The following is a 20,538-nucleotide window of genomic DNA, read 5'->3' as shown; positions in this document are numbered from 1 at the left end:
AGAGCTTCTTGTTGGTGTTACTGTTTTATAACATTTGGCTGGACTATGTCAATGTGGAGAAGTATTCATGGGGAAATAATTACCAAACAAATTAGAATCTAACCAGTTTCAGTTCATTGTGTATTTCAGACCCCTCAGGGCCTGACTAAGGGAAAGGCTAAGCTAACTTTTTTTCTAATGGTCTTTCATTGACAGCAGTAGGGCTATTCAATTCACTGTCACATAGAATTTGGATTAGTGCACATCCAGAACCAGGCCAATTTACTCTAGCTGTTATCTGACATATTATTTCAATGCCAATTTACAAACATTTTATTTTTTATAGTCTTGTCTACAAAAAGACCAAGCTAAATCAGCTACTAGAGTGTATGTATAGGGCTGCCATCTAGAAGAAGTATATGCCCACAGCTGAGGTAATTCACATGAATCCTAAATTGTCACTTCTTGGCTATCTAGTTCTCGGTGCTGTCTGCCTTTGTAAGGAACAGATGCATTTCATGACATTGAAAATGCTGACATTTTGCAGAAAAAGTAATTAATGTATCTGTCTGCATATGCTATAGGTATGGAACCTTTAATAGCACAGATCACCTTATTTTTCAGTGTGTGAAAAAAACATCAACAGAATAATAATGTTCTGGCTGAATCCTGAATGTTACCGATTGTTTTCAATACTCAACCAAATGAGTAGAAACTGAGATAGTGCAGAGAACAGTTTGCAAAACAAAACCACCCTGTGCATCTAAGATTAAAACCTGCAGTTAAAAAACAATATGTGGCCACTAAGGGGACCTATTTATTCCTCAAGAAACCATCTCCCATTGTTGATATCACCCCAAATCTAACTTCATTTCTTAGAAGATCCATCAAGATCTCTCTGACCAGTCCGCCCCAGTGTAATTTGGATCTGCACATGGTGTCAGACGTGCTTTTTGCCTAGCTACTGAATGGAGGCTGCGCTGGTGTGGTTAACAGAACTCACTGCGGGAACACGTGGAGTGGGGCTGTTTATGTCAGAGAGCAGCCAGCATTAGCCTGAGATGGGAGCCACTGGTGTGTCTGGAGGGCAGTCACTCTCTCCTCTTCCTTCTGAGTCTCTGAATGCCCTTGCATTTTAAGCCAGTCTGGGCAGAACTTTACAACTTATTTTTGGAAGCATATGAATGTGCCATTTGTCAGGTCTTTAACTTCAGATTGGTCAGCACAACATTCTGAAAATTTATACGGTGTTCAGTCTTTACTCTGTGCCAAGCATGAGCTGCCTACAGAGGAGAACTACACCGCAGCTACAGCAACTGACTTCAACTGTCATGTTCTAGATGGAATCTCAAACGTTTACTAATCAGACAACAAGCTTTCCACAGTTAGGTGTGTGAAGACCTTAAGTCTGGCCTTCTCCCACCCCAGTGAAGTAAATTGAGTGGAAGCTCTGGAGCAAGTTGTTGTGTGCCCATAACACACTGCAGCCATTCATCGAGCAAAGATTTTTAAAGTCACATGCAAAATATCAAAGAACATCAGCAAAGACTTCTAAGAACAAAGGAGTATGAACACAGAAGATATTTTACAGCCTTGCCATATATTAAACCACTCAGCTAGTGTATATTCTGCTAGACTCTGTGAAGAAACATTCTGTACTCCCGTCAGTTACTAGCATTGGGTAAATCAAGTCTAGAATGAAGAGCTCAGAATAAATATACATAAATGCAATTCAAACAACATACCCATTGCAAATGAAGTTGCAGTCAAACATTGAATTAACATACTCAATGCAAATAAACTTTTTAAAAACCAACTTTTAAGAAAGAATTTTCTCCTTTCTGAAATCCACCATTATTTAACACCCATGTTATTTAACAGAATAGAGACAATGACATACGGCAAGTATGCTCAAACTGGCATGAAAGTAGATTTAGAACAGTACAGAAAAGGCCCTCAGGAGGAGTTCCTGTATACTGCAGCAGATCCCTGATCCTGGCTCCTGCAACGTTCCAATCTCAACAGGAACTTGGTCTTGTGTAGACAAAAGGTGTTCACAACCCATTACATCCTGTCCCATTGAGCATTGGCATTGCCCCGTTTATACTGACTTTTGTCTAGTGCCAGCCTTCACCTTCAGCTATTGCTAGACTCTCCTCTCACGTCTATTCCCCAATTCGCAGTCTGAGCAGACAAGTTAGTAAAATACTTGCAGCCTGGCAGGGATGACCCTGCCGCTGCCATTTCATCCCAGCCCTGCACAGGTGACTAGTGCAGCTCAGCCAGTGAGCACGCTGCGCGGCGTGGGAAGGAAGCACTTTGCTCCAGCAACACGCGTTATTTTTCTCTTCAAAAGGAGAGGGGCTGGGGGTGGCAGCGGGGCTGGAGACCGGGGGTGGGGGGGAGAGGGAGCAGCCCCAACCTGCCCCACGCGTGAGGTGCGTGTGCCCTGCACAGCTCGCAGCACTGGCTGGGGAATGGCACAAATCCACAGGAGCAAGCATGGCTTTTGGAGTTGCACTCCAAGTGACAGTTCTTAGAGTATTCTTCTAATTAGAAGTATGAAGATTTATGTTGAGTCAATTCATTTTTCACAGTAGCCAAGTCACAACAGTATCTAACTGCTCATTCAGTTTCTGCTTATGCTTCTCCTCCACTTCATGATCTGTTAAGACACCTCAAATTGAAGCTGGCAAAAATTAAACATTCTCACTTCAAAGCCCCTTTCCTGATCCTCTCTATTCATCTTTATTTTTGCAGCTATTTATAGACCTGGCTGATGGTGCAGTCCCAGATACAAGAATTTAAAATGTATCATCTTAAGAGACCTACGTTGGCAAATTATTGTATTACACTTAAATTTCCGAAGGCCCCAAAAAATCACATAATTAAAAATTAGCAGTAATACAGGCAAAGCTAGGAAACAGTAGCTGTCATGGATCAGAATAGTGACTCTTTTTAATTAAAGTAAATGCGAAGAGAGAATTACTCATGAAAGATAGAACTGCTTTTTTTTTGTTTGAAGAATTCAAACTCGTGAATTACTGAGTCGATATTTGCAACACAAGTCAGAGACTTCAAACCACTCACTCTCTAGCAAAGAAGTACCGACAGGAGTGCCCGCCAACAGTTTCATGTAGTCTTAACTTTTTCATGCTGTCCAGCTACTTACTCAGATAGTGTATCATATCCCATTTTTCACAAACCTTTTTACCCCTTCTGCATTTCTAGTTAACATACTTGTTAATCACACTTCTTTTTGGAAAATCTGAGCAGATTTGCACAATATAAAATTATGGATTATTAAAAACTGGAATAGGTGACACCATATTACAGTGCACTTGCAGAGAAAAGCCTTAGAATCCCAAGTCCACAAATTTTTTTATTAAAATAACACCAAGTTTAAGAAATCAATGCAGTGCAAAGAAACTTCAACTCATCATACAAAAAAAAAAAAAAATGTTTTTCCATCCTTAATGTAAACTGCATTCAAATCCTGACATGATTGAGATAATACAGAAACACTGTATCTCAGACGAATGTCAAAGTTAAAGACTGGCATGCTGGGCAAGGAAGGTTCTTATTCTTTGCAAGAGCTCTTTCTTTACACTGTCTGGTACCAAGGCTGAAACACAAATAAGAAGCAAGAAGTAAAAAAGACAAAATGGAAAATATGCTAATATCAGCCTTTTACAACAGCTACTTCTATTCTTTCTTTGTTCTTGAAGTTAATATCTACAGTAACTGAAGCTACTTGATTTTCATATAGCACATCTATATTTTTCCCATTTAGAATCGACTGAAATTGAAGTCTATTGAGAATACTGCGGTTATTGGTAGATTTTTGCTTAGCCATAGTCAAGAAAAGTTTGAGGGGAAGGATTGTTCAACAGTAAACAGGATATAATCACCAGAAACTAGTTTGATTATCCTACCTTTTTTCTTCACAAATTTAAGCAAAAAAACCAAAACATCTCAGCTATGACCTCAGAGCAAGGGTCTTCAGCAGGTTATTTTCAAGGCCTGTTTTTATTTAAGACTTAATGATTTTTCTCCCACTAACACCAAAGCCTATCAGAGAGGCCAAAAAGAACTATATAAAGAAGACTGCAGTATTTCCTTAAGAGATTCCATTTTTCTGTACCTGTATGCTACGTCCTTTCTTCTTCCCACTTCCCATTACACTAGTACTGTTAGTTCTGATTTTCCATCTTAAAAAGAACTGAAATTTTACAACATGTCTGCTGTGTACCCCAAGTTTTCTTGGGATCATTAAGTCAATTATAAAGATGAATACAGACTCATGACTAAATAATGTAACCTGCAAAAGTAGTCTGCACACACAGAGCTCATTACAGATTTTGAACGGCTGTTACACAATACAAATTCACATTTAATTTCTAGTTAATATCAAGCTATTAACATTTTTCCTTGAATCCCACATAGGCAAGTTCATAACGTTGCTTGCAAAATATCAATGAAATACAGATAGGTATGTTTATTGACGTACCACCACACCCATGTTTGCATTTTCTTACCTCTGCCTTTGGGAGTGATTTCTGCCACCAAATCATCAACAGTAACGTGCTCTAATCCTTTTTCTTTAATGACATCTGGGGAAGACCAAGACCGATATTTTAAGTCTTTTAATCCATTCATTAGAAAACAAAACCTGTGCCAATGATTAAGAGACAAAACCTGCATGCATAGGTCATCAGAGAATATGAAGTACCATGTGACTTAAATGTAGGTTATTAACTCAGTACCTACTGCACTGTACAGTAGATTTAGTCTCTCATTCATACCATAAGCTTAAGGATTGGAACTTGTCACTACTGATGCATCTTGATCAGCTTGTATATTAAAGTCAAACGTTCCAAAGTTCAAGCTTATCTGAACATTACCAGATGTGCATATTACTAGAGTGTTGCAGCAGTTCACAAGTTGGTCCTCTTATCTCTTCAAACACATTGTTTACATAATAGTGAGAAAGAGATGCAACTGGAAAAAGACTTTGGAACACACAAGGGAGAGCACAGAGACAGTAAATACTACTCTTCCTAACTGGTTTAAACATCTCTCTATATATCTCAGCAAAGTAAAAAAGCGTATCTGAAAGACAGATATACACCTACAGCAAAATAAAAGCTATGATTAAGATACACTGTATGATTAATACATACCAGTATTTAAACAATTATCTATTTAGAATGTCTTGAAGATTACTGAAAATGCAGAAGTCAATGCTGAGAAGAAACCTCAATTCAGTAGCATAAACCTAAAATATTTTGTCTAAACATGAATGTTTTTAACCGTATGTCAGTATGTAGGATTGACTGTCTCCAGGACATATGTTTTCTGAACTGATATCACATGAATTATTTGTAAACTGTTCTCCTTGGCTGAATTCCCTGTAGGAGTTAATCCTGGATTGCTCAATTATTGGCACTAATCCACAATGGCAAGAGGCTCTAGAACAAGCTACCAAAAAAAGTCACTCCCACCCCAACAAAACAACAACAAAAACCCCCAAAGCCCCCAAAATCCCTCTCTGTCCTTTCTTTTGGAGGTTATTAGGTCCTTAACAGGGACAAATGAACTTCTATTTGCATTCTCAGCAGCTGCAGTTACATTTCAAAGCACTAATGTAAATCAAATAATTCTACATAGCTTTGCTACAGCAGAGTATAAAGTGTATAGTTGAGAAGGCAGATAAACATCCCTTTCGCTATCTGTACTACTGAAATGGGTAATCTCTGGCAGCAGCATCAGGCAGACAACTGCAAGCAGGCATCATTTCAGCCTTCTCTGCATATCCACCTATGAAAACAATTTAACACACTCAGCCCTACAAAAAGAAAAACTTTGTAATGGAGTATTGAGTTGCCAGGCACAATAGACCAAATCAGAATTAAAGCAAAGGCTCAAGGGGTTTGTTATTTGCTGTAAAGAAATTTCATCATGTGTTAATATTCCTAGATGCTTAAATACTATTTATAACAGTTATATACAGTCAGTAAAATGCAGTAATGCTAAATACTTAACTCAAAACTAAAGATTTCGGTATTTAGATGTTCATCTGCTTGTTTTCTCTCATCTAAGTGAATGATCTTATTTTCAAGAACCATATTCAGAAAGTACAAATGCACTTCTTTATCTCCTATATGCAGACAACAAAGTTCTCTTAAGTTTCTAAGTTGTGTACCGCTGTATATGCTCCATTTTTCCTTTATCTTGGTTTTTATTCTCCTGTGGTAAGGAAGCCATCTCTCTCGAAACAAAAAGCTTTATCATAATGAGTATTTAGGGAATCAATTCCAGTATTTTTCTCAGAAGCTTATTAAGGTTCAGATCAGAGAAGTTTCAAGATTTTTTTGCCAAGATGACAAGATGCTTTCTTGCACATAAAACCAATCACCTGGGGTACTTTCCTCTTGTCCAAGTCTCATTTAAATTGACTGTTAGGCAGTAAAGCCTTCATCTGAGACTTTTATTTGACCAGAACCTCAGTTGCTTACAAAGGATATTAGTTATTTGACCACTGTTACCTTTGCAATGTGCCTTCAACTGATCCTTCCAGCCACATTCAATTAATTTGGCTCTCAGCAACTCCTTAAGGCTGTTAAGACAATATACAAACTAGTTAGGAAAACATTCCTGAGAGCGCAAATATGCTTCAGTGTAAAAGTTAAGCCTACAATTACTACTCATAGCAGAACTCCCAGACCAGCAGCAGAAATGGCTGAACAGCATGTGAATCCTAACCTGAATGGGATTTCATTTTACCATGTTAGACTATGAGGAGTTGGTGGCTCAGAAGCTAATTCACAGTATTTCTTCAGGCAGCATTGATGCTGCAGCCACAGAAAAGAGGTAGAAGTCCTTGAATCACTTGAACTGCCCAAGTCTACTCTGTTAGCAAATGTATGGTAACTTTCAAATTAAAATATTTCACCTGAAACCAGCCCTTAAAAATAAATAAACCCTTCCCCCCTCCTTTCTGAAAGGAGAACTCTGTGCTATACTGTCTTCAACTGCAGGTTTCTCTCCCCAGTTACACTTTACAGCATGTTGGGTGAAGATGAAGGGACCATATATCTTATCTTCCTAAGTGTGGTTAGCAATTATAAGCAACAAAGATTCAAGCATTACATGGAGAAGACACACAACAATCTGCCGCAATGATACATCTACTTCATATATCAAAAGAAAATACTGAAAGCTAGCTAAGAAAGTGAAAATTAGTATTGCAAAACAGAAGAAGGGAAAATTAAAGTAAGATATGATAAAATAAGCTTTAGTATCTTTATCCTATCAGCTAGCAAGCCTACTTACCTTGTACCATCCTAAATAACTCTAGCAAAATTTGTTTTTATGAATGAAAGGACTGCAGCAAGAGGGTGAACTGTGTAGGTCTAATCTCTTTTACCCAGTGAATTGTGAAGAGGGCAGATGAACTGATAACAAAGAGCAGAGTAACAATATAGGTGACATTCACTGATTCTGTATATTTCTTAGTTCAAGAAATCTGAGCTCTCTGTCTCTGATTATAGTACAGCTCTGATAAAGCTTGTTTATAATACAACTTTTGGCATCCTGTCAAAACTCTTCTTACTCTTAAATTAGAATAAAATAGGTCCCAATACCATTTCAAGAAATTGCTTGGTCTGCTGAAGCTCTGCAATCTCCAAGGGGATTGTCACAACCAGGAAAGAAGTACAGCACAGACACCATGTCAGTCTACAAAATGTTACACTAGGTACAGGGCTGTGCGATGACCTAGGAAGAAGACTCCTTGTACAGGCCTTGAAAAATGAAGGAAATAGAGCTTTTGGTGCATGGTGAAACAAATACAGGGAAATTACGAGGAGGAGAATGTCATAAACACACTAGTGATACATAAAAACAAAGCAAATAGAACAGACTGAAGAGACAACAGAAGGCCAAAAACTAGCTGCCACACTACATTGCGTAATGTACTTGTTTGCCTTTATTGGGATCTCTACAATGACTTGCACAAGTGCTGTTCTATGTGTTCCATTGTATATTTCTTTCCCTAACAGCAGGAGAGAGAAGCACAAGAAAAACGTAAAAGCAAAAAAAGAAAGTTTTGTCTCATTCTCTTTATCAGGAAATATGATTTAACTGTGACAAATTGCATTTAAGGGCGATTTTTATATGAACCAAGAGCTTTCCAACTCAAAATACTGGAATAAAAACAACCTTTACAGTTCATAAGCCAACCACCCATCCTTTATTTTCCCAGCTTCTCAAGTGTAAAACTAAAATAACTGTTCAAAAGGCAAAAATAAGGGGTTTTTTTAAAATATATAGCTTTGTGTGAATCACAAGACTTTCACATGCAGGGATTTGAACAAATCAGAGTTAAATTTACTTAATCTTTACTTCTAGATACAGTTCAAGTTTGATAACATTTAAAGCCTCTTACTGGCAAGGAGCAGGAAGCCTACTTACCGTTCTCGCTCTCCTGTTTCTATTAGCTTTTGGTTAATGGTTGCTCTCATCTGGGCATCTTTATTCATTTTGGAAACCAAGGTTTTTCACAAACCTACACAGAGCAGAAGAGAGTTTTCACAACTACTGGTGTCACTGACACGACAAAAAGAAGTCACTTGCAGGGAATTACACGCAGTGCCACGTCCGTTTATTTCCACATCGCGGCAGCCCGTGACCGGAGCGCCAGTGTGTGACCAGCTCAGGGGACGAGGGTGTCACAGAGCACCGGAACGCCATGCACCCGGCGGCACCGGCAGGCCACTGGGCCGCTTGCCCGGGCGCGGCTCCCCCCGCCAGCGCGGCCTCCCCGCAGCCCGGCCCTCCCGCCCGGCGCCTCGCCCGCCCCCCCCAGCGCCCCCCCGCCGCGGCCGCAGCGAGGAGGTGGGCGCGGGAAAAGGCGCCGGCAGGCCCAGGCCCGGTCCCAGCGCGCTCCCGCCTCACCCCGCCGCGGCGCCGCCAGTCCCCGGCGGCAGGAGGCGGAGCCGCCTCCCGGACGCCCCACCCGCCGCTGCCCCGCTCCCGCGGGTGCCGCCGGGAGAGGTAGTCTGGGGAGGTGCTGACAGCGCGGTGGCGGCGCCTGGCAGGCCCCGGGCTGCCCTCGGGCCTGCACTACCGCTCCCAGCGTGCCCCGCCGCTGCGGCCCGGCCCGGCCCGGCCCGGTCCGTGGTGCTCCGCGGCGGCTCCGCGCGTCGCCCGAGGGGCCGCCGAGCTGCCGCCCCTTCCCGAAGTTGTCCCCGGAGCCGCGGCATGGCGGGCGCCGCTCACTGCTCCCTGCAGGCCAAGCGCCTGCTCTTGGACCCCAAGTTCGAGGGCTACAAGCTGTCCCTGGAGCCGCTGGCCTGCTACCAGCTGGGGCTCGACGCGGGTGAGGAGCGGGGCTGGGTCCGGCGGCCTGCGCGGCGCGGGAAGGGGGAAGTGGGCCCGCTGGGCCTCCCCGTGGCCCTGCGGCCCGGCCGGCCCCTCGGGCAGCGGGGGAGGGTACCGGGTCTGTCCGCCTTTCCCTGCGTCCTCTTGCGGTGCTCCCCGGCCCGGCCCAGCGGCCCTCGGTCTAAGCGCGCCCTGAGCTGGGGGAAGCCCGGCCGCCTTACCGGGAGGCCCGCGCGCTTACCCCTGTCGGGAACGGCGGGTGTTTGAGAGACTCAGCGTTTCGTCTCGATTTTTCTCGTTATAATTGGCTGAAGTGTTGTTATTGCTGCCGCCCCCCCCCCCCCCCCCCCCAGCCTTTTGTGGCTTCATGGTGGAGCAAGGTCGCTGACTCTTCTCAAATCACAAATCACTGCCTTACAGCTGTCTGCCCCTGTGAGTTTAAACTTAGTTTCTAAATGGGTAAGAAAACCTGTGTGCTGGATCTGGTCTGGCTTGTGCACACGTGGTGAGGCCAGATGACCAGCTGAGGTAGTTCAAAGCAGTAGTATGTATGAGCATGATGGAGAACACGCAATTTAGAGAAATATATATGGAGTTAGTATCTTCTACTTTAGCAAATTAGCGATTTTTCTTCCTTACTCTGCCCGCAATTCAGAGGTGGATCTTCAGGCTATGCATTCCACGCTCTGCTTTTTCTGCAAAGTGTTAACATTTGAGGTGTGGGCCCGCTAATGGGTTAATTCACTGAGAAGAACGCTAGCACAAAGTCATGTTGGGTATGTGCTTACAACCTCAGCCATGCCCCCTGAAATCTCTCAGCATTCTATCTTTTTGATTTGTGCAATTTAGGTCTTTTGTAAGGTGGATGAATTAGTTTCCTTTTTTTATAAAGCTGGAACAGTTATACGCAATTTGGGTTGACTGGTGAATGGAGTTAAATCCAGTTGTTGGCCAGTCACGAGTGGTGTCCCCCAGGGCTCGGTTTTGGGGCCACTCCTGTTTAACATCTTTATTGATGACCTAGACGAGGGGATCGAGTGCACCCTCAGTAAGTTTGCAGATGACACCAATTTGGGTGGGAGTGTTGATCTGCTCGAGGGTAGGGAGGCTCTGCAGAGAGATCTGGACAGGCTGGAGCGATGGGCTAAGGCCAACTGTAGGAGTTTCAATAAGGCCAAATGCCGGGTGCTGCACTTTGGCCACAACAACCCCCAGCAGCGCTACAGGCTTGGGGAGGAGTGGCTGGAGAGCTGCCAGTCAGAGAGGGACCTGGGGGTGTTGATTGACAGCCGGCTGAACATGAGCCAGCAGTGTGCCCAGGTGGCCAAGAAGGCCAGTGGTATCCTGACTTGCATCAGAAATAGTGTGGCCAGCAGGGACAGGGAAGGGATCTTGCCCCTGTACTCGGCACTGGTGAGGCTGCCCCTCAATTCCTGTGTTCAGTTTTGGGCCCCTCACTACAAAAAGGACATTGAATGACTCGAGCGTGTCCAAAGAAGGGCAACGAAGCTGGTGAAGGGTCTGGAGCACATGTCGTCCAAGGAGCGGCTGAGGGAACTGGGGTTGTTTAGTGTGGAGAAGAGGAGGCTGAGGGAAGACCTCATCGCCCTCTACAGCTACCTGAAAGGAGGTTGCAGAGAGCTGGGGATGAGTCTCTTTAACCAAGTAACAAGCGATAGGACAAGAGGTAATGGCCTCAAGTTGCGCCAGGGAAGGTTTAGGCTGGATATTAGGAAGCATTTCTTTCCAGAACAGGTTGATAGGCGTTGGAATGGGCTGCCCAGGGAGGTGGTGGAGTCCCCATCCCTGGAGGTGTTCAAGAGGTGGGTTGACATAGCACTGAGGGATATGGTGTAGTTGGGAACTTTTAGTGTTAGGTTAATGGTTGGACTGTATGATCTTCAAGGTCTTTTCCAACCTAGACGATTCTTTGATTCTGTGACTGATCTCTCCCTCATAATTTACTAAATAATATACCTGTCTACAGAGTTACCTGTTATATGTTTAGTTTTGAGTTTAATACATTGTATTAGCAGAGGGTCAGAAGGGCGTGTTTGCCATGGAGAATTGTCACCAGTAAGATGGAAGTTGTATGTGAATTGTTTATTGAAGGACGAGTGAATGAGATTAAGGTGATACTGTATGTGTATCTATGATAGGACTGTAAAATTTAATGAGAGTAACATTTTTGTTATGTATTTTGTCATTTTTACTGTAAGATTGATTTAAGTGTCACCTTTCAAAAGACAGTCCAAATGTGAGTGTATGTGTGTTAGAAGCGTACTACAGCTGTGTCAAAGATGGCAACAGTTCGCATAGAGTGGGTAGTCTCTCAGTTTGTCCTTTGTTTGATCTTCTGCTTACGGTCAAGCAAGCTGTGTGGTTCTTGGATAGTCAATTGTGCACCTGTTCGAAATAGATGAGGATTACAGATTTTCATTAAAATGTTTGAATGATGGAGTTGCTAATGGAGAGACGGATCTAGTCAGTTCTTGTCCATTCAGATATTCTACATAATAGTTACAGTAACTTGTGTGACAGAAGATTGGTTTGTGTGTGACAGAAGATTGATATGTGTGCCTGTGTTCTTTTCATTTTCCACTTCCCAAAGCACAAAGACCCTGACTCCAGTCTAACTTACTTGACTGTCCTACAAAATCATTAAGACCAAGTCACTTATTCCATTCCATGTGTGTGTTTGTATATATATAGATCAGTCCACTGAAGAGTGGAAAGCTTTTTTGTTATTGTTGTTTTTTAAAACTAGTAACCTGAAATATAAACCAAACCAGGCCCTATATCCATCTTCTAGATGTTTTATGTTCCATATTTCAGCCTGTTCTCAGGCCATACATCTGGCTCTGCTTGCTGGCTTTCTTCTGCTTACTTCAAGGCAGTTTCCTCACAGTACAGAGATGTTCTGTACCTGAACTTTGTATTTCCTGGTGTCAGTGGTCTACATACGCGTTAGACTGAGGGCATCCTTCTGTAACGTAACTTTTATGTTGCGCAGGAATAATGGGTTGAGTTGTAGAGACTGTGGATGGTGTGTAGGCTGTGGCTTTTTCAAATTACTGTATGGGTGAAGAAATTAATACTGTTTGAGAAGGCCAAGGACTTACTTCTGCTTTCTAGCACATTGGTGAGCAGATTAAAAGTCTCAGGAATGTGATGAAGAAGTCAGTAATTTGTGGGTTATTAAATTAATATTTGTCACTGAGTGAAGAGTTTGATTTTATTTCCTCAAAGTTGGAGTGAGTAAAGTACAATGGCTTAAAAAAGGGTCAAATGTTTAGGAACACTGTCAGCATGACTAATTTCTGATTTTGTTCACAACTGTGTGCAAAAATGTGGTAGTAGAATCTGGAAGATTAATGTAAAAAGACTGTTGAATTTTTTGTTTGTTTTCCAGGAAACTATTTCAGGAGTGCTTGTCTCAAATGACCTGGGATTTGGACTTCTGCCTGTGTGGCAACCCAAATTTCATGGCAGTAAGATGAACATGTGAGGTTTAGAGTACCTGGAATAAGTGACAATAAATACAAATAGCTGCTCATTCTTAAGTAGAACTGAGTTAACTCAGCTGTAGTTGAAGTATTTATGAAGTGTTATTACAAACTTGTGTATTAAGCATTAATCTTCTTTGTCAATATTTTCATCTATGTTTTTATAATTATCTATTTTTATGAATTTCACTGCTAGCTATAAAATAAAATGACCAAAAAAAATTGACACATGGAATTGATGCAGGCTACTACTGGAGCAGGTACTGCAGCACGCGGTATTGTGGGGCAACTTGTGGTGGTGTCATGCTCATGTGGACTATAATGAGTTTAATTTTCTCACTGTTGTGTAAAACTTAGTATTCAGTTCTGATTTGCCTTTAACTGTCAAATTGTGGTTGCCAGGAATTTGCTGTGGTCAGATGTGCAGCTGAAGCAGAAAAAATTTAAAACATTTATTTAATTATTTATTTATTAGATCTGTGGTAGAGGGGAATTTTCTAGTGAATTTCTTAAATATATGGTCACAGTGAAGAAGAATGGTGAAATTTTGATATCTCATGTTTCCATTTAAATACTCTGATTTGTATGTTCTTGTATTTCTTCCTTACTCTTACCCATTCTGTCCTAGTTAATCTAAACTTTCACAGTCATTCTCTTTTCACATTTCTCATCCTGGTAACATGTTTCGACTAGTAACGAGTCCCATACTATTATACCTTTAATTCCCAACTCTTCATCCTAAATTTTGTCTATTTTTCTCCTTATTTTCCTTAGTTTATTCTCATAACTTATTTTCAAATTCTTCCTTTGCTTTGAACTTTGTAATGCCTTTCTTTTAGATCACTGAACCTTTGGGAGAGAGCAAAGAGCGTCTCATTTACTCCCACCTCTTCTGCCCTGATGTGATCTCAGCAGAGCCCAACGCAGTGATTGTGGGGCAAATCCTTGTCTCCAACAAGGAGCATGTCTAAGATGCACAACATTTTTAAAGGAATGAGAACCGTGTTCTTGACTTTCACTGGTCAGATGTAACTTCATTCCTTTTTCCAGAGGCTTAGAATTTATTTAAATGTGGATATCTCTCATGCCTTTCCTGTGTATCTTGTCTATTTGGCAGAACCATTATACATATGCTGCAGCGTATGCTTTTTGATACAGTAACAGCTGAAAGGCATAGTAATCATTCACTCAAACATGGAGCTCCTTTTGCAAGTCAGGAGAATATGCAGAGGGTGCATTCCTTTGACCGTGTGAATTTATGGGGTTTTTATCACTTTTTTTGAAAAATGGTGTTAATAAATGACTGCCCTATTTGCAGCGTGTTTAGACTAGAAAGTCTGTACTTCAGTGAAAAGTAGTTGCCCATTCACTGTACTTTAGTGAAAAGTAGCTGGCCATTAGTAATGCTACATGGAAAACATGTATTTGTGTCTTTTTATGGACCCAAAGGCACTGATATGTTTCAAACATTTATAGAGATTTCCATTTGCATTTTCCATTTCCATTTGAAAAATTAAATGTAGAAAAAAGTCTTTAATGTATGGAAAATACTAAAAAACTGTGAGCCACTTCCAGACATTTTAGTCTGGAGAAGAGGAGGCTGCGGGGAGACCTCATCGCCCTCCACAACTACCTGAAAGGAGGTTGCAGAGAGCTGGGGATGAGTCTCTTTAACCAAGTAACAAGCAATAGGACAAGAGGTAATGGCCTCAAGTTGCACCAGGGAAGGTTCAGACTGGATATTAGGAAGTGTTTCTTTACAGAATGGGTTGTTAGGCGTTGGAATGGGCTGCCCAGGGAGGTGGTGGAGTCCCCATCCCTGGAGGTGTTTAAGAGTTGGGTTGACATAGTGCTGAGGGATATGGTGTAGTTGGGATCTGTCAGTGTTAGGTTAATGGATGGTCTGGATGATCTTCAAGGTCTTTTCCAACCTAGATGATTCTGTGTTTTACAGCTGTAGTTCATAAATCTAGGTTTAAGTCTCAGGCACATGTGTATCTGTTCTTGTGTTGTCCTTTAATTTCTTGAGAAAGAAAAAGATAATAAGGAGGCAAGTTCTGCCTTGGAACTGTTGTTAAAATGGTTCTTGCAGCTGGCACAAGTCAGCTTATAAATCAAGGCATTGTGTAATGATACTTTCACAAATGCCTTGCTAGTTTTTGGATCTCATTCAAATTATTTGTTCAATTTAGTGCATGATAGATGCCATTTACTTTTCACACCTGTGTAAGTAATTTGATCAGGCAGAAAAATACTTCATTGCATGGTATCTGTCTGCCTGTGCTTGTTTTCAGCAAGCTACGTGTTTACTGAACAGTAAATTTTTGTGTTTAGTCTACTAACACATTGCAGTAAAATAAACAAACCTTGTACTTTTACTCAAGGACTGCAGTGAGATGATGCTGCCATTAACAGTAAAAACATGTTTGTTAGATAGATTTGTTAGGATAGAGGATCTTTGAATGCTCATACTAGAAAATAAATTAATGTGATCTCTTCTAGTAGTAGATAAATGTGTATGAAGTACTAAATTGTGTCCACTGGGTGGCATTGCAAAACAAAGTATGACATACAAGCATGTAACATTCAATGCCCCCAAATAATATGTTGATATAATTATTTTACATATTTTCTGGTATTGTAAAGTTGTTTTTATGTATTCAGTAAAACATCTAAAAAGGGGGAGTGGGGGTGGGGAGCAATCTCTCACCCTTTATTCTCTACTTTTTTTTCCCCCAGTTCAGCTTCATAGTGTTTGATGACAGATCTAAGACTTCACTGTTCATTTAAAGTATAAGTCCTTTTATAGTGTTCTTTATTCAGAGGGGATTTTTTTCTGCAGCGCAGAGTAATAGAATAAGATCCAGTTAGGTTAGTGACGTCTTACTCCTGTTGATTCTTGAGTTTCTTTGTATTTAGTGCTTTTGCTTTTAAGTAAAGGCAGTGTGAGTGAAAATGATCTTTGAACTATTTTGAGTCTTTTTTTTTTTTTTTTTAAGTATGGAGCTGGAGATAAATACAATTCTAGAAAAGTGGCATATTTTTTTTTGTACTGGTCTGAAATATACCGCCTAAATGAGATTGTTGGGAAATAATATTGAAAGCTGAGATTTAATTTATACATTCTGTATATTTGCTCACTTTTCTGGTATGACGGAGTATGAATAAATATTCCTGGGTTTTAGTAGTGCAGATTTATTAATCAGAAACTTCAAGGAGACCATGTATCATTCTGTTGAATTGCTGTTGTTAACTGCTGCTTGTTAATTGAACCCAAAAACCTGAAGGTAGTGAATTAGTCTGACTCTTAAAAAACAAAACAAAAAACTAAACCAACCCCCCCAAAAAAAAACCAAAACAAAACAAAACAAACCCCCACAACCTCAAACCAAATAGCAAAAAAAAAAATGAGCAAAAAATCCTGACCAAACAGCCAAAGAAAAAACTGTAAAACTTTGTAACTGTGACTAAGGTGATGATATGATTGATGTATTTCTTCTTTTCCCTTTATATTAATTTCTCTTTTTCTGAATTTACTTTATTAAAAGTCTTCATTTCTTCTCTCTTTTGTCCCTCATTTTTTTTTTTTGCACTCAGCTCTGTTGGTTTTCTCCTCATTTGTCCAAGGACCATCAAGAAAACTTGAACCTAGAAGACTGTAGAAAGGAAGGAATGAACTTCATCCTAGTGTAAAACCTTCTATAAACTATCTGAGCACATGGTATGTGATAGCAGGTGGCATTTGTGCACAGATTTCACTTGATGACAAAATGGGTTTCAATTAATTGAGGATGGAATACTTCCTCTAATTACTTCTTGGCAGAGAGCTACCTATACAAGATACATTCTGCAAGCAGTTGTTAACCTTATTTGAAGTGTTTCATGACATTACAATACACATTTGTTTAATTTCCTGGTTTAAAATCACCTACAGGTTGTATAGTTTCTGACTTCCGCTTATGAGGAATTAATTACATACTGCAATTACGCAAGGGATTTGGATCTCCTATTCCTGACCTTTTATTATTCAGGGCTTGTCAGGACTACATGCTGAAAAAGTAAAGGATAGAGGATTTATTTATGTTCTTCCAGGTTTTATAAATTTGTTGCTTTACAGTCAGCTAATCAATAGTATATTATTCCAAGAATTTTCTTGAAAGCTTATACATTTGCTTTAGGAAGCATCTAGTTTGGACTATTTTCACTATTTGTATGTGTTTTAGTTACAATTCTGACAGTAGCAATGGGTCTAGGGGGAGGGGAGGTGGGGTTGGAGAAACGGAGAAAGGCGGCTTTACAAAATAAGACTATTTTAGGTTTTCTGTGCTAAAAAAGCTTTATGTGCTTCTGCATGTGTATTCTAATTTCAGAAGATCAGTTAATGTAGCTATACAGGAAGTAAATGACATATTTGGTTTCACTGGAAAATAATTACCCTGGATTATATTTGGTTTTGGTTTTAATTGTTTACTCACATCATCTCTTGGTGTTGGGAAGAATATCTCTGATAAAGCTTGATTGTACAAACAGCTTTAAAATGTGTTTTCACAACACATTCTTCTAATTTCTTCTACAGTGTAATTTAATGTAAAATATCCTAATTAGTTAAAGTTGAAATTGGAATGGGTAGCACTCTCTCCCATTATGACAGGTATATTTTCTTCTCACTTCTTTGTTGATATTCTAGGGTTCTTTTTAAGGGCCATGACTTGGGGAACAGTAATTTATTAATTGCAGAGGTACGGAAATCCCTCCTGTGTGGTGAATATGAATAATGATTTTTTTATGCTGAGTGGAATTAATGCTGTTGGTTTGCACATATCAACAGTGATTAAGAGACTAATTGCTAATTATACTGTCATTTTGCAAGCATTTTGTATGACTGGATTTTTCTTAATCAGACAGTTTAATCTTGCACTGTTTCCTATAGCCACTTTTATGTTAATAGCCAGTATCTCTAATGGGGTCAGTTCTGAGCCATTTAGTGACTATCTGATTAATGGTATTGTGGTAGCTATTGCGCTGATTGCACTGCAAAATGAACTACTGTTTGCAGTAATTGGTGTTCTGACAGAGTAGAATAAACTACTGCTTCTTCAGTAGATGTTAAGTAGATGCTAAAGAAGAGTGTAAGAAATCTAAGGTGAGGACTGCTGCATAGAGTTGTGAATGGTCCCTGTTACAGGGGTGGATGGAAGTGAAATACTGGAAATAGCTTTGCCCTGTTTCTGAGCAGAAAAGAGAAGAAAGTGGAAGCTGAAAAAGTAGGAACTAAAATACCTGTTGCCATGAGAAATACTAGCCTTGAGGTGCTTTACCCATACTCCGGGTTTGAAGGCTAATCATCATGGGCTGACAGAGTTTACTTATAACTTTCTAAAGCAGAGGTTCTCAACCTTTCCTTCACCACAGACCCACTTTAAATACCTTCTGTGGGAGCGGACCACCAAGACTTAATTCAAGATTTAAAGCACTAGACTGCATCAAATATTTATTTCAGTTTTCTCATGAAGGATCTTCAAATTTGGAGAGAAAGGGAAATGAATTAATTTGTTAATGCAACACTCCTATTATAATATCTTTATTGCAATGATTCCATATGAATTTTAAATAATAGCATCAACACTCTTCTTGCTCAAATGGCCCATATTATGGTATTTTAACATGCTAATTCTGAATTTGATGCCAATTTTTACATGAAAATTTGATGAAAACTTTTTACAATTCTTCTCACCTCCCCCCTTGTTTGTCTGTGTTCAGTCACCATATATTTTTGTTTATGGGTCCAGGGCCACCACTTGGAGGAACAGATTTCAGCCCCGTTGTGGCCCTAAAGAGGGTCATTGGGTTAAGAAAATGTCTTTAAGAGAAAAACCACCTAGTTAAAATAGGTCCCACCAAGCATACTAGCACCGAATATATTAGCATGTCAGGGCAGGAAGGGGAAGGGGCTTGAGTATGAGAGGAGCATTGAGGGGAGGGGACTGTGAGAGAAGAAGGCGCAGTGCTTGCTGCGGGCCAGACCAAATGTTTCTGGGCTGGATGTTCTCCACCCCTGCTTTAAGCCTTCTCAGGCCCCCTGTGATGACATTGCAGCCCCCCCAGGGGTTGCGGACCACAGATTGAGAACCAGTGTTCTAAAGGATTTTGCTTGCTGTGTGAAGTTTGAGATAAACTTCCTGCGGGGAAGCTGAGGACCCTGGGATGACTGTAGTGGAGAGTTAACTGGAACTCCAGTCTGTCTGAGACTATTTGCGGAAGGATGGACTAGACCTCTGCTAATGTCTTTGCTAAAACTTGAGCATTTTCTGTGTTTTGAGATGTTGGAACTACAGGTCCTTGGTCTCTACAGATATGGAGTAGGAAGAAATTGCTGTAGCTAGTTCAAATAAAAACTTGGTTAGTCTTAGAAGGATAATCTCAGTTCTGATTACTGGTAGCTGAGGAGAGGATTTCTGTGTGGAAAAATCTTGCTCAAGTGGATGACTGTAGGTAGCATGCTTCTTGCCTTGAAGAAGGTACCATTATAGTGAACAGCTGTTCTTTGTAGCCTCTTTCAGTTAGAAAAAGCTTAGTCTGAAATTTTGACGGTATGGACATTCCTTGAGATTTCAACCTCAGTGGGAGTACTAAAGACTTTTTTTTTTTTTTTTTTTTTTGTAACGACCATGTATTAATTCTACTTTGTACTGTTTTAATCTTTTTCCTTGCAAGTGTTGATAGCTTGGTTCAGAATTTAAGGCTATGGAATCCATGTAGTTAGACAGGATATTTCTTTTGCCTGTTTTTTTTCTTGGAGTTACCATAGAGCAGAGTTTTTTTTCCCCTCACTGTAATACCATGTATGTATCAGGAATGATTTGTGCTCTTCCCAAGCAGACTTGAAAGTATGTTTTACATTGTTGTTGCATGTGTGTTTCATCTTGGGAGGGTTATTGACAAATTGGATCTTAATACATGATGGAAAGAGACAGTATAGGTGTATTGGGTTTGTGTGGCCAGCTTTTGATAGTGGGGGGGCTACAACGGTGGCTTCTGTGAGAAGCTGCCAGAAGCTTCCCCCGTGTCTGACAGAGCCAATGCCAGCCGGCTCCGAGACAGACCCACCGCTGGCCAAGGCCGAGCCCATCAGTGACAGTGGTAGTGTCTCTGGGATAACATATTTAAGAAAGAGAAAAACTGTGCAGCTGCAGCCGAGGAGAGGAGTGAGAATATGTGAGAGAAACAGCTCTGCAGACACCATGGTCAGTGAAGAAGGAGAGGGAGGAGGTGCTCCAGGCACTGGAGCAGAGATTCCCCTGCAGCCCGAGGTGCAGCCCATGGTGAGGCAGCTGTGTCCTGCAGCCCGTGGAGGTTAATGGTGGAGCAGATCTCCACCGGCAGCCCGGGGAGGAGCCCACACTGGAGCGGGTGGATGCACCTGAAAGAATCTGGACCCCGTGGGAGGCCTACGCTGGAGCAGGCTCCTGGTAGGACCTGTGAACCCATGGAAAGAGGAGCCCATGCTGAAGCAGGTTTGCTGGCAGGACTTGTGATCCCATGGGGGACCCATGCTGGAGCAGTCTGTGCCTGAAGGACTGCACCCCGTGACAGGGACCCACACTGGAGCAGTTTGTGAAGTCCTGCCTGTGGGAAGGACTCATGTTGGAGAAGTTTGTGTAGGACTGTC

The 20,538-nt window shown here is 41.1% G+C and overlaps 2 protein-coding genes across 10 annotated transcripts in view; one reads left to right on the top strand and one right to left on the bottom strand.

Moving 5' to 3' along the window:
- Nucleotides 1-3,348: 3,348 nt before the first annotated feature.
- Nucleotides 3,349-9,032, bottom strand: ENY2 (ENY2 transcription and export complex 2 subunit). Of its 3 annotated transcripts, none has more exons than XM_074886672.1 (5): nt 8,938-9,032; nt 8,455-8,548; nt 6,528-6,598; nt 4,518-4,592; nt 3,349-3,604 (listed from the first exon to the last, which is right to left on the bottom strand). In XM_074886672.1, exons 2-5 carry the CDS (start codon nt 8,520-8,522, stop codon nt 3,528-3,530), a joined length of 291 nt encoding a protein of 96 aa, XP_074742773.1. In that variant the 5' UTR covers nt 8,523-8,548; nt 8,938-9,032; the 3' UTR covers nt 3,349-3,527. The 3 variants fall into 3 exon arrangements, with proteins under 3 accessions (XP_074742773.1, XP_074742782.1, XP_074742763.1); XM_074886681.1 differs by lacking the exon at nt 8,938-9,032 and adding an exon at nt 8,627-8,818; XM_074886662.1 differs by lacking the exon at nt 8,938-9,032 and having other exon boundaries at nt 8,455-8,817.
- Nucleotides 9,033-9,147: 115 nt separating this feature from the next.
- NUDCD1 (NudC domain containing 1) overlaps nt 9,148-20,538 on the top strand; it is a 62,669-nt gene continuing 51,278 nt past the window's right edge. The window contains exons 1-4 of one of the 7 annotated variants that reach the window (XM_074886640.1): nt 9,238-9,361; nt 12,776-12,854; nt 13,709-13,890; nt 16,467-16,590. Coding sequence is in view for 2 of the 7 variants with exons in the window: in XM_074886588.1 (XP_074742689.1) it covers nt 20,227-20,383 (157 nt within the window). In the remaining 5 variants the exon portion in view is untranslated. Of the gene's footprint in view, nt 9,362-12,775; nt 12,868-13,708; nt 13,891-16,466; nt 16,591-17,468; nt 20,384-20,538 lie in introns of those variants that run through there. The other 6 variants (XM_074886610.1, XM_074886629.1, XM_074886621.1 and 3 more) reach the window with 6 other exon arrangements.

This window comes from Strix uralensis, chromosome 1 (assembly GCF_047716275.1).
Source record: "Strix uralensis isolate ZFMK-TIS-50842 chromosome 1, bStrUra1, whole genome shotgun sequence".
NCBI classification, from domain to species: domain Eukaryota; kingdom Metazoa; phylum Chordata; class Aves; order Strigiformes; family Strigidae; genus Strix; species Strix uralensis.
The sequence above is the reverse complement of the archived record's forward strand: the minus strand, read 5'-3'. Positions and strand labels throughout refer to the sequence as shown.